The following is a 14,299-nucleotide window of genomic DNA, read 5'->3' on the forward strand; positions in this document are numbered from 1 at the left end:
CCTGACTTTGCTTCTAAAATGTTTGGATATTTCATATTCTGCCTTCTTTTCTTAATAGTCTGTTTATTTTTTGAATCCGTTTCAAGCAAAAGCTTTTTGTAAATTTAGTTTAATTGTATTTCAGATGGTAACAACCTTTCAAGTGGCTCTTCGTCAGGTAAATCTATCTTCTAAAATTCTATCTACAAAAGTCCTTTTATTGCTTTGTTCTGGCTATATTATTTCAAGATCTCATTACATTTTATATATTTCTAGAAGAGTGCAAGTCATAACATGGCTCTTGCTCTCACTGTCTGATTATTTATTTCTGCAAAACTATAGATATAACAGGTAAACTATTAAATTTAGTATAATTATATGACATATAAAATCCAAATTTAATGATACTTCTCATCTTATTATTACTGAAAGTTGCATTATGCAGAGCATAAAAAAACTTCAACCAGTATATGAGACAAAACACATTGCAGAAATTGATAGTGGTATATGAATTCAATGTTAAGACACAGAAAACATCTTCAGGCTTCCTGTCTCAGAGAAAAGCATTATTTTTTATCCTATGAAGACTGGCAGCCAAGGTGATGAGGGTTTGAGATCTTCTTGAGAGCTTGATTTAATAGATAGAAAAAATTCTTTTTTCCAGCTGCCAAAAAACTCACCATCTTCTCACCAAGACAACTAAATATTGTGCTAGGTAACAAATAATTTAAATATTATATTTTCTGTGATGCTAGTTATTTTATTTCATTGCAGTTATTTACTTTTTTTCTTCTTTCCTACTTCTTATCATATTTAAGAAATAAAAATGCAAGAAGTAAAACCTCTTTCTGAGAGGACAAAAAATTCTTTTTTCCTATGCCTTTTTTACAAAAACACTTCAACTCCTGTAATAGTAATGAATAAGATATAATAAAATGACATCTCTGTCAACAAGTGGGAAGAAAACCAGGTAAATGTACCAATTCATGTTAACATTCAAGGATATAACATTTTGTGTTTTGAGGGAGACCCTTTTAACATTGTTCTGACTAAATTCACTGGTCAACCACACACAGCAGAGCCCTAAAAGCAGTCAGAGATGTCATTCCCTTCCTTTCATATTCTGACAGGGTCCTATGTGCAGATATCAAAGTTAAATCTTTCTCACTTACAAGGGAATATAAAGAAGATTTCTGGTTTCTTATACCAGTAGAAGACATGTGTAACCTTAAATTTTAGAGAAAACTAAAAGAAGTGCCAAAATTAAAGGAGACCATACCAGAGGTTAAAAAAAAAAGTGCATTCAGTGTCTGAGAATTATGAATTCTAGCTTCTAATGTTAATAATTGCCTTGCCTTTTTTTTTTTTTTAATATTATTACTATTAATGAGCAGAGCAAGAAAATTATCCACTTAAGTATGCTTCAATACATTTTGGGGAAAAGAACTGAAAAAAACCATAACTGTCTCTCTGTAATTTTCTGTCCCAAGGCCTGCTGTGCCCAGACAGAAAATAAGGCATCATCACATGCCACAGTGTTTGCATAGAGTACATTCAAGTATTTGCTGCTATTTTAGACTGTCAGTGTTTAGGGATTCCATTTCTCAAAAGCAATTGTTTCCTTTAGTCTGTTGCATGAGTTGCTAGATGATATTTCTAAGCCTTTGAGCGGCAATTCAATAACTGTCTGTGTCTGTATTTCTGATAACCTAAATCCTGGAATTCTGTGACAGTAGATATTCAATTATGAGAAAATATTTCAGCAAAGGTCTGACTTGTGCTACTTTTGTGAAAGTAATTTTGCTTATTGTTTGGGGAAGAACAAAGGTGTTACTGAATTAGCCCATGCTCCAGAGGACAGTCTGTCGTAATTGACCTATCTTACCTGCCCTTGTCAAGGAAATCTGTTTAGAATAGGTTGGTCATTGTGGATATGTATGTTGTATTCTTTAATCTTATATATTGAAAAAGTAACATATGTTTCATGTCATAGCCAGACCAGTCAGTCACCATTGTAAAACTACCCAAGACCTGATTTTCTTCAACACAGTTAACAGGTTGTACAGGAACACAAGCAGCTCACTTTGGTTCAGCTCTCAGCCTAGAAGTGGTACATCACACCAGGAAACAGTTCTGACAGCTTCTACACTTCACTTAGATAACCTTCTGCAAACTCTTTGTGCATTTGAACTCCTTTGATTTGATTCTGGAAAGTCTAAATCTAGAGAAGGTTGAGACAAATAGACGATCTAGCTACCAGCAAAGGAGCCTGAGACCAGCTAGTATTTCTCTTCCTTTTGCCTTCACATCTTGGGGTTTGGATAACTGCTTTGAACCAGCATGAAAATAACAATACTTCTAGTGGTGCTACAAAAACTGGCTGAGCAATTCTTTGAGGAGTTATCACAGCTTTTCAGCTGCTATCTCTTAGGATTACCCTTCTGCAGCACTTGGGATAGCATTGCAGGGATCCCACTCACATGGGCTAAACAGACTTTGGGAGGAAACACATAGCATCTACCACTACCCAGAGACCACTAAAGAAATTGTAGTGAAGGTAAAACTCTCTCAGTTGCTGGCATTTCTCTGACTTTGCGACTGTGTCTTTTATGTAAATATACATTTTCTTTGCTAGAAATTTGGGGAATACCTTCACTGTATCAAGGCCATATTCAGGCCAAATATAATTTCCCTTCCTTTTTATGGAATGTTTGCACAGAACAGACACAAGAATCACTAGCCATGCAAGTGCATTGGGTTACAAAAGAAATCCTTGTTCAGATAATTTTGTTGCAATATCCCATTTTGTATTGATGGGGCAGGAAATTTGCAGCCATGATTGTAGCTGTTGATAAGGTCTTTTGGGAAATAATTTTCATTCTTCCTTTTTTTTCCCCTGACACAAAATTCCATACAGTTGTATTTAGTGTTTAAGAATAGCAATTTTCCATTAATGTTAGCACTTCTTATTTCAATACTTACATAATAACAAGGATATTAATTTTTCTTATCAAGATGGGATTTTTCCCTGCATTTTTTTCAAAAGCTATTAATCAAAACATTTTATTTCCATGAATTCTAAGTCTTCTCCTTTGATCTCCCAAAATATGAGACAGAATTAAAAAAGGCTTCCAGAACACAAGAAAAGTCAATTTGAATTTGAGACTGTGGAGATAATTCTATCTGCAAAGAGTTTAGAAGAGTCCTGTATCATCTACAGTGTATTTTTGGACTGAGTTCTACTATTTCGAACAGCTAACAGCTGAGATGGCACAGAGACTAAGTGCAACCAACAGATTAACTCATTTGCAAATTGCTTATTCAGTGAGGCAAAGTTTGAAAGGAGGAGGTGGAATGTAAGTCTGGAATTGTGATTCAGACTCAACTGCTTTCCTTAGTTGCTCTTAGGAAGACACAATCATTCAAATCTCTGACTCAGCATTAAGAAGAATTTGGCAATCTAGTCTTTAATAAAACATAAGGATTTTAATGTAACATTATCTCTGGATTCATAGTAAATAGCCAGTTGCATCTCAAACATGTCTGAGTACTGTAAACCAAGATAAATCTGCTCTGACATCATACCTACACAAAGCAGGGGTTGCCCATTAACAAACAAAGGATTTCTCCCATATGCAGTATGCCAGGAAAGCTTCCACTGACACTTTTAGTCTCTACTGGGACAGCAGGCCTAAGGCTTGAACGAATTTTGCTTCATGACAAATTGTACTATTACACTTCCTTGATCAGCTCAGCTCAGTAAACTACACAAATTCTGAATGGGCCTCCTGATAACTTTAGCTGCAGGAGAGAGATGAATGTCCAACACACCATGTAGCTCATTACCTGTTCACTGAAGAATAATAGCAATACTCCTTCTCTTAAGAATATTCAAATTAAAAATCAGGAAATAAGATTTTAACTCTGAGACTATTTATTACAGTCTATAGAAGAATAGCAAAAAGCTGCTCATGTAAGTTTTCTATTTCATGCCCAAAAGTCTTAGCAAGAAGCAAAATTCTCACTGAGTATTCTTTCCAGCTGAACTGCAGTTAGACAGCTAAATTAGTAATGCAATATAACATGGTCATATTAACGTGGTGAGGCAGAAAAGACCATCTGCAGCAGCATAAATATGACTAAAATAGAGTGCCAACAAAAAGCCTTTAACAGTGTCTAATGCCAGAAATCCTTATGAATGGTATTTTTAAGAACTTCAATGTAATTGATAAAAAAGAGAATTATAGTATTAGTTTCATTTTGGATGCAATAAGCCTTCAAAATTGATTTATAAGCTGCTTTGCAGCTCAATTCTATGTGTATTTTAAAATAATTTTTTTTTTTTTTTACATTCTTCACTAATTCCTACTGTGAGCAGTTGTAGTGTTCAAGCATACTTAGTAAGTTAGAAGTACACACATTCCCAAGATGCACTCTGCTGAGTATCACTGTGTCGACTGAAAATTTGCACCTCTAGCTGCTGTTTTAAAGATGCATGACTCTGGTTTATGTAACAGAGATTTCTGTCTATTGTGCTGTTGTGTGTATATGCCTAGAGTAATAAATTCAATGCTAAATATTTAGAATTCAACAAATTTTTCAAAAATTTTCAAGGACAAAAAAGTAAGATCGTTACATGGATTTATATTTTAAAGTAGGGAAAAAAGGTGGAAATAAATCACCAGATTTCTAAATACTTGGATGTTATCAGTAGAGTCTCATAGGTTATTTTATAATACATTTTCAATTATTTGGATTAAAAAGGTGCCAACAATAAGGTGAGAATGTTTGCATATGTCACTACTACACAAGATTTACAGACATGCAAGGATGCTGAGTGGCCAAGTGATAAAACAGCAAAAAAAATTTTTACAGACATAATATTAGAGACTAAATTATCTATTACCAATCAACAACAAAATCTCTCAGCTGTTGTAAAAATAGCTTAAATTAGAACAGTTAGGAAAATAATTCAAAAATGCAATGAAATATTGGAAATTATAAGGAAGATAACTAAGACTGAAACAAAAAGCCATTATGTCACTGCATTGATCCCTAAGTCTGGGAGTAGCACAGGCCACTGTCAAAAAGGATTACATTAGAAATAAAAAGTAACTGAGAAGAGCAAGAAGCATGTTCAGAGGTACACAATACAGTTACATAAGCATTCTTCAGCTTGCAGAAGAGGTATACAAAGCAGTTCAGGAGATGTATGAAAAACTGTAAACATATTGAGACTATATTAAAACTATAAAAAGGGAGTAATTATTAGCTATTTTTTTATAGGAACTAGCACCCTCCCCAAGGCAACAAGTTTAAAGCAAGTAAGGGGAAGTACTTTTTCACAAACATATGCTAAAATTATGGAATTCTTTCCTATAGAATTCTTTGCAGATCCAACTAAAACCATTTTTAAAAAGCACTGATACAAATTCATAGAAGAAAGGTACACCATTTATTCAGTTTGTGGTTTGAACAAACAATCTCTAGCTCAGGAAGTTTCTGAAATTCAGATAGCCAGAAACAGAGTAAATTTACTCAGAGAAATAACACAATGTAGTGACTCTCAATCTCCTTCACGTATCCACTACTGGAAATTATCAAGGTCCAACAGTGTGCTAGATGGACCTTTGGTGGCATCTAGTCCAGAAACTTTAGTTCTTAGACGGGTTTTCCTGAGCAGGGTACTCTCACCTTCATTCAATTAGGATTCAAAATACAATTCCATATTCAATACTAAATATATAGGACATTCATTTCAAAACATTAAATGATTCAGCTAGGTCATCAATTGCTCTACAATTACTGTCGGCCATATGCATAAAAGAAAGACTATTTCAAAACATTTCAGTATGGAATGATAGATTTCAATGTTAAATATTAATAAATGCTAGGTAGCTACAAATGCTAGGAATTTAAACTGAATGAAAAAAAAATTTGAATCTTACCCCAAACAGAACTTCTTATCCCAGAGAGAAAGAATAAGAAGGTACTTTGAAATGTTCTCCAAGAAATCATTTAGCTATTGATTCACTGTTGAAAACACTTATGTAGCAAAGTGATGAGAGACACAAAATTATTTAATAAGTCAGACTGTTTATACAATGACACCTGATCATTTCAATTATTTAAATTATTTTATTTTGTTAAACTTTCTTTAGCATTTCTTTTTTTAAATTGTTTAATATGTTTTCTGTACATCTGATGTCCCTGTGCCTCTATCTGTGAGCTGTATTACGCAAAACCTTACAATATTTCTTATTTAGGTTTGATTTTTTAGAAGGATATTCTGTAAATTTTGCAATTCTTCCTCTATAGTTTCTTTATAGGCACCATATTATACTCTTCCTCTCAGCTACTGATACTTCTTACCATTACACAAAGTGTTCATTTTCCACACACTCAGGATAGTCTACACTGCCATTAACCATACCAAGCCCAACTCAGCCCATCCCATGCAATGTAAACAATAATTGCATTGTATAGGTGCAACTGAGGTTTGAGAGCTGTGTCGCTCTTTTTTCTTCCACTTTGGTCCTTTACTCTTCCTTTTAAACTCGTTAAAATTGTTTCATCTAATCATCAGATGTCAGTATTGGAAAGGATTGTAGCAAAACTGATATACAGCTTAGTTTTCTTTCCCAAGCAATTAGCACTGGTATCTTCCTGTTTAATCTGTAGCCAATACATGCATATATCAGCAGGATATTCATAAGCACATGGAGTTCCACTAATAATAGAATCCACAAATATCTATTTCCAGATAACAACTACCAAGCAAAGTAGTTAGACATATCCTGGCTGTCTTTTATAGATACATAGAATTTTAATTTAGAAAGGACCATCTGAACCTCATAGCTTTTAAAATAGGCTGTAGAATTAATGCTGCTATTCCCATACTAAGCTCAAAAACTTAGATCTGACTGAATTCTGGAATCTTTTAACACCCCAACTATAACAAACTTGGAGTTATATTATATTTGTGTATTTATGTATTCCATTACTAAGCATTGTCATTTATTAGGAATAGCTATTAACATGTATTGCAAGTGAAATATGCTCATTTTAATGACCAGACACTAATGTGTAGTATTTTCTTCTGTTTTTATGTATTTGCATGTAGGCAGACTTTTTGGGTTCCGGCTACCTGGACTGAGACTTCTAACATACAGAAAGCAGTCCTTGCCCCAGGAAGACCCCGATGCAGTGATAATCGATTCATCTAAGCACAGCGATGACTCAGTGGCAATGAAGCACTTTAAATCACCTACAAAAGAAAGCTGTAGTCCTTCAGAAGTGGATGATACAAAAGCACTGATTCAACACAGTAAATGTTCACCTTTGGTTAATATATCTGGACCTCTTGACCACTCATCACCCAAGCAGCAATGGGACAGACTTTACCCTGACATGATACAGACAAGCAATCCACTGACCCATTCCAGATCAAAGGAAAGTATTTGTAGTATACGGAGAGCGTCTTCAGTACACGACATAGAAGGCTTTAATGTCCATCCCAAGAACATTTTTAGGGACCGTCATGCAAGTGAAGGTATGGTAGAAAGTCAATCGCTGTTCTTTGATGTTCTAAAAAAGGAATTATTTCAATTTTTCATAGCAATAATCATCACTTTGTAAACAAATATAAATATAGTCAGCTAAATATAATGACTCAAAGGTGCAATGAAAATGTTAAGGGCCCAAATACACCAGGCTTATTATGTACACTAAATACTGTTTTTCATTTCCAAGGAGACTAATGGAATCATGGTATTGATCTTCTCTTTAGGGATATACAAAATGTTGGGGCCAGCATTCCTAAAGCTAATATTGGTGTTTAGGGGGGTGGGGGGGGAGGGGAAATCAGGTGATCAAATTATAATTCCATGCACCATTCCCTCCTATACTTACATATATCAGGTGGTCTTTGACTGTATGAAATCCTACTTCAGAGACTGATATGTTTCTTTTTCTTAAATCTGTAATGTGCATATTGTACATTCACTGATGCAACATTGAGACATGCTTTTTCTCTCATGCTGAAGAAAATACCCTCAGCAACTCCTTTGACATGCTTTGTGTAATGAATAGTGAAATACTTAGTGAAATGGTGAAATGCTTAGTGTAAACTTCATTTAAGTGTGATTTTCTCCTTGTGCTAGTATATTATGCAACCAGCAAAAGTTACAGAGATGTTTCCTCTCTCTTCATTTTCACTGTCTCTCCTAAATCCATGGAGTGTAGTCCATGATTTCTTCTTGAAGACAGGGAGTTTAAGAAACTTGGGAAAGAGCTTAGCAAACAGAGGTTTGAAAGCCCTGTGAATTGTGAGGTCCCACTGAAAGTCACTTTTGAAGAAAAGTGCCACATATACAATGCTTTCACAGCTACTGATGGTCTAATGTCTTGTATTACACACCTTTATATTTAAGCGAGATGACAAGGAATGTATGGTAATATTTTAAGATTCCAGAAACATATGTCATGAAAAACTGTGTACAGATTCTTAAATTAGCAGGAAAATTATTTTTCATTTTCAGTGATGGTTTGTTTATGTCTTCTTACTGACCACAAGTGTAAAATCCCTTTAAGTTCTTCTGCCTTCTGGAAAGTTCACCTCAAGAACCCTTTGCTTCTACACATTTCCTAAAATATAAGTCTGAATGTTCCTCTGACACCCAGTTTAACTTGTAGAATAGCAAAACTGATCATTCCTTCCAATCACTCTGCCTGTATTAAATATAATATGTAAGTACTTTTTTTCATTTCTGTTTCTTTTGGACCATGATTTTTTTTCAATTCAAATGAACCTGAAAATTCAATTAAATCCATCCTAAACCATACCATTTTGTATAGTTCATGTTCACAGTAAGCCAAGATGTCAAAATCAGGAGGCAAAAACCTCCAAGATTGAACTGCGGCATGTCCTTTGGACCTATTGCATAAGCTTTATCTTGATTTAAACTTCCCCATGTATTTAAACTCATCTTTCACAGGAAATACATGTTAATATATCTGGTTTTTCAATTTCTATTTTCAGAACATTTTTCATTATAGTACTTCCCAAATGATCATTCTTCATCCAGTTATATATATATATGAAATGTGTAAAAATCAGTTTGAACATTAAGTGTCTTTGATTACAGTGGTTCAAACCTGATGCAGAAATCACCGCATAATTTAATACTTGCTGAATGGATGAGCAGAAAATTTTATCCCCATTTTATGGAAAAACATTTTTCAAACATTAAGTAGTAAGGAAAATAAATTTTACTATGAGGAGTCAGTAATCCAGTTGAATTCCTATGGCCTCTCACATGATGTGATCATTTACAAATAGACGAAACACTCTTACTCAATTTTCACTCGGTATAAACTACAAACTAGTAGAGAATCAGGCCCTAAGTTTATATCATACACAGCATTCTAGAAAAACTCAGCAGAAGAGAGAATGGCTCTCAGAAAGGCATTAGAATTAGTAACCATCCTTGATGCCATCTGCTTACAATCATGTTAGAATTGGGCACCTTATGCTGAAAAGATGTTTAAATTTATCCGGCAAGTCCAAATTGCCTTATTCAACAGTGAGCCATAAAACCCTATTATTCCTAAAAAATATTCCATGCAAGTTAGGCAACCAAGATTCCGCTTAAATCATCTTTTCTGGGCTTGTAGATTCTGAACAGGGAGAATGCAAAGCCCTAAGTGCAACAAGTAAAAGTAAACCACAGTCCCAAAGGGCTGAACTATTACCAAAGGAAACGCAGGGTTTAACATATTTTCCCATTCCATTTTTATTTTGAGTTTTCTTAAATCATTCAAAAACTACTACTCTATCTGAAAATGAAAGTCAGGATTCAATTTTTTCCTATCCTTTCCAGTTCAAATAATATTAATTGAATCAGTAAAGCAGAATTCTGAAGGAAGAGAATAACATTATTTAGCTTCATACTAACTACAGTAATTTACCCGCAGTCAAATTTTAAGATAATGCAATTGAGAATAGAAATTATTTCATGTGTTAAATTAATTTACGTAGCCTCGTTGCCTATCACTTTAAGATTATCTTCACTGTGCCCACTATATGCCAAAAGATATTACAGTAAAAATGACAGCTTAGGATTTTAAATTCATTTGAGTGTACTGGTTCAAATTCTATTCTAAATATTCCTATATGACAGCAAAAACAATAGGGCAGGAACTGTCTTACACTCACCACCCAAAATGCAGCCAAGCTAGCCTCACCTGAAACACCAGCAATCCAGATTTTGCAGGCAGGTACAAGTCCACAGGGACTCTTCAGAAATCTTATTGTCTTCAGAAAGTGGACTCAGCAAGATTGCTGCTGCCTTCTGAAACAGCAGCAGACTTTTGAGCCTAACTCAGCCTAATCTCCAGTACTGCTACAGATGCCTGGTACTGGAAGGTATTGGTCTGGGAGGAATTAACACTCTTCCACACCCTGGGTCCAGAGGGCCCAGCTTGATGCGCTGTGCTCCTCAGTGCTCAGGAAGCTGCGGAGAAGCCAGCGAGGCAGCAGGTGTGACGAGGCCCAGCACCGCCACGGCCTCTGTCCAGAGCAGGGCTGACCACTCTCCACAGGGACAGGGCTGCTGTCAGACAGCCAGGCCACGAACGCCTCAGCCTCGGAGGTGGCCTGTCAGCCCGGCACAACACAGGTGAATGTCTGTGTGAGCCCAAAGCACCTTTGAAAGCTGGTAAACTGGTCACAGTGGGTATTGACACCAGGAGCAAGGCCCCATTGCCTGCCAGACCCACCTCACACCCCTCAGAGCCGGCCGCGCAGGGGCACAACACAAGGGGCCGATGGTTTGGGGATCACATCATTACCACGTGAACCGGCGTGGTTTTTACCTCTGCACCTGTGCAGCTTCTTTAAAATAATAATAACAACAGCAATAATAATATTCTCCCTGAAAAGGTTTGATGTCATGAGAGGATTCAGGGCCAGGTGTGCCTGTGAGGACAGAAAGCTCTGCCACTGCTTCCTTGCGGAAAGGCACCTAAGACCTGAAGAAAGGTTTAAGGTATATCTTTCTCCAGCACTTACTCAGAAGGGCATTGCTTAGCTTGCTGCCATGTTAAAAGCTTTTTCTCACGTGAGTCTAGGCAGGCATGGGGCCTGGGGGTCTGTGCTGGGCCTCCTGTGCAGCCCCACACCCCATGCAGCCACCCTGCACTTCAGCTCTGTGTCTCAGCTTCTCTTAATTATGTGGGACTAATTGCCTCTTCTTGGCACTTTCATCCTCCAACCCAGTGCCAGACTTGTGGAGAAACAATTTTATCATGTTTCTGTTGAGGCAAGTTAGCTAAAGCCAGTTGTACTGCCGGATGATCTACTCCAAACACTTTTACATATTATCTCAATTGTCAAAGTGACTTCATCTTCACTTAAAGTCTACATAATACAATCAAGGAAGTGCAACAATATTTCAATTCAAACCATGCACACTTTGAAGATGTATTTTCTGCTTTTTCTGGTGTAGATTTTAGTTGTCTTTTTTTCTCTTTTTCTTCACTTTTATTATGCTGAAAACCAGACAATGGTCGCAATGTCAAAGGTAAAGTATACATCTACACTGTACCTTCCAGTGTTTCAATCAGCCACACTTTTTGGCATGTTACTTTGCCTGCTGTATGAAATGTTCAAATGCAACATTCTCATGTTGACATCTTTAGGGCTAGGTGCATTACATAAATTATATTTGTTAAACATGCAGTTTGTAACTCTTGTCTCAATGCACTAACTATGAATCACTGGAAAAAGTGAAGGCATAGTTGAACAGCCTTTTGACTTGATTATCTGTTAACTCAAAAAAGGAAGGGAGGGAGGTAGAACATATCACAGTTACTTAACTCAGTGCTATTGTCCTTAAGCAGTCAAAACTTCTGTTGAAGCTACCAGGAGTTTTACCCATAAAAGGATATATGATTGTATGGGGATATTAGCAAATGACTGTTACAAGGTGCTTAGTTTTCGGTTAACTCTCTCAAAAATTAAATAACTGATAATCAGGACCCTTATGGAAGTATCTTCACTTATTCCTCTTTTGTCTCTTTAAAACTAGTTTCACGTTCCTGGATGGCAGGGGGTATGGTTTCAAGCTTCCTGTAGCATCAAAATGTGCATGCATGAACTTCATTGCCAATTTCATGTTTAAATAATATGTAGTGCAATTACAAAACTATTTCTTTTCACCAGCACTGAGATACATCTTTTAGAAACAATTTGAACATAATCCATAAATTACTTCCTCCATTTCTGAAGATCACTTACTGAAGTGTTCAGTTTTAACTGCCATATTTCTATCTGTGGGAAAACTGGTTTGTGACTTCATGCATGATGCAAAAAGTGTGTGTACCTGGTAAAATCTCTCTAAACTGCATGCAGTGCATGACCTAGATTCTGTAAAGCAATTTGTGGACTACAAAATCATTCCGTTTGCTTCATGTGTATGTTGGCAAAATCTTGGGGGAAAAACACGCAGTTTCTGTGCTATACAATAACTTTTATAAATGTATTTACTGCTGGTGGAAGATGATGAATTGGGAGCTCAGGAGAGTGAAATCATTTCTCAATGCATTGTGTAAGCAAGGACAATGAAATCCTACCATACGAATGGGGAGCTCAAACTTAACCCGAAAGATTCTCCTTTTTTAGGCTAGGCAGAAGCAAGTCATTCTCCCTGCTTATTCAATTCTTTGCCTCTCTGTTGAAACTGTCAATCAGGGTGCCAATTAGTGTCAATTGTGATTGTGATTTGTTATGGCCCTCTTTTTCTGCTTCCTGCTCTGACACAGTCCACTCGCTGTCCAGTATCAACTCAATTTCTGTCAGCGTGGGCTGTACTTAAGCTAATACTGTCTTTCAATCAATTACCATTGTCAATTATACCTTTCACCACTTTCTAAAGCAAAAGAAGGTGGGGGAAAAGAAGTGAGGTTTTATTCTCATGTGCAATGAACTAAGCCTAATATCATGCTCTAGGACATGAGTATTAGGTGGCAAAAGAGAGCATAATCCCCTTTGGAACTGAAGCAGTAAAACATGTAAATCCCTGAAACCAAAAGTTCAGTGCAATTTAAGCATCTATAAAGTTACTAATAAAACAAATTCTTGCCTCCTATCTAATCCCAGATTTGCCTAAGATATCTTTATTTCCTCTTACCTTTGAATTCCTAAGGTATCAAGAATCTTGTTCATCTGACAAATGATTCCAACTTGATATCCTGCTTACATCTAAACTAATTCAATACTCAGACACTATTGCTACAACTAATAGGGAAGCAGGGCAGAAAAACTGCGGTCTGACCATATGAACGTAGCACACTCCAGCCAGATTAGTCACTTCACTTATTTGTGAGGAGATTGTGAGCCCTGATATATTTTGAACACTAATTTTTAGTAGACTCATGTAGGTGATGTGAAAGATAGATTCAGGTCCCACCTGGGCCAAAAGGCATTTGAGTATAGTATCACAATCCCTTGGTGGTGTCCTCAGTACCAAGCTTTTTACCATTCCTTGCAGGTGAAAGGTAGTGCTTTCTTCCCTTTTCCCATGAAGCTGTGCAATAAAAAATACACTAGGAGAAAAAGAACTGGTTTGCAGTTTAATTTTTAGAGAACTCATGCACAAATTCTGGTTTGCACCCAAACTTTTAGTCTAGAGTATCATGCACTCCCTTGTCTCTTAAATTCCTTTCTGTGCAGTGGCAAAATTTGAAATGGAGTGATAGAGATTTTCTATCTCTGGCCCAGATTAACATACAATTAGCATGAGTTTAGGAGAGAGAAAACATGTAAAAATCTCTATAAGCTTAGAAAGAAAATTAAACATCTGCTTCAGCAAGCATTTGAAGCCAGGTGTGATGGAAAATCAGCCCTCACTTCAAGAATTTTGCCAAAAAAAAAAAAAAAATCAGCACAGCCTAATGCATTTCCCCACAGCCATCCCCAGGCAGGCAGCTGGTTGATTTGAATTTCATTCATTCACACATTGCAAATAAAATCAGTGCTGACTTTGCGATTTACCCCATAGGCTTAATCCTATTCCATTGCCTGTTCCAGAATCAACATACACATTCTTGTTCTCCTCCCAGGAAGACAAAAGAAAACCTCAAAAAGCAGTACAAGAGAAAAGCATCACATTGTTGCCCTTAATAGAATTAAGATGCAGTAAGGTTCTCATGTAAATCTGAGAAATACCCTTCAACCCCACACTTTAGGTATATTGTTACTGACTGCAAGACCTGGGTTTTTTCTTAAATCCCTAAGTGGATTTATCTCTCATTCTAAACA

The 14,299-nt window shown here is 36.3% G+C and overlaps 1 protein-coding gene across 1 annotated transcript in view; it reads left to right on the forward strand.

The window, feature by feature from the left end:
- The window catches only part of KCNH7 (potassium voltage-gated channel subfamily H member 7), a 218,032-nt gene that overhangs the window by 137,788 nt on the left and 65,945 nt on the right, over positions 1-14,299 (forward strand). Inside the window, exons 4-7 of the mRNA XM_017726979.1 lie at positions 125-157; positions 7,103-7,531; positions 11,541-11,561; positions 12,069-12,092. Of these exons, the coding sequence (XP_017582468.1) occupies positions 125-157; positions 7,103-7,531; positions 11,541-11,561; positions 12,069-12,092 (507 nt within the window). The remainder of the gene's footprint in view (positions 1-124; positions 158-7,102; positions 7,532-11,540; positions 11,562-12,068; positions 12,093-14,299) is intronic.

Source organism: Corvus brachyrhynchos, unplaced genomic scaffold (assembly GCF_000691975.1).
Source record: "Corvus brachyrhynchos isolate BGI_N302 unplaced genomic scaffold, ASM69197v1 scaffold490, whole genome shotgun sequence".
In the NCBI taxonomy this organism is placed as follows: Eukaryota; Metazoa; Chordata; class Aves; order Passeriformes; family Corvidae; genus Corvus; species Corvus brachyrhynchos.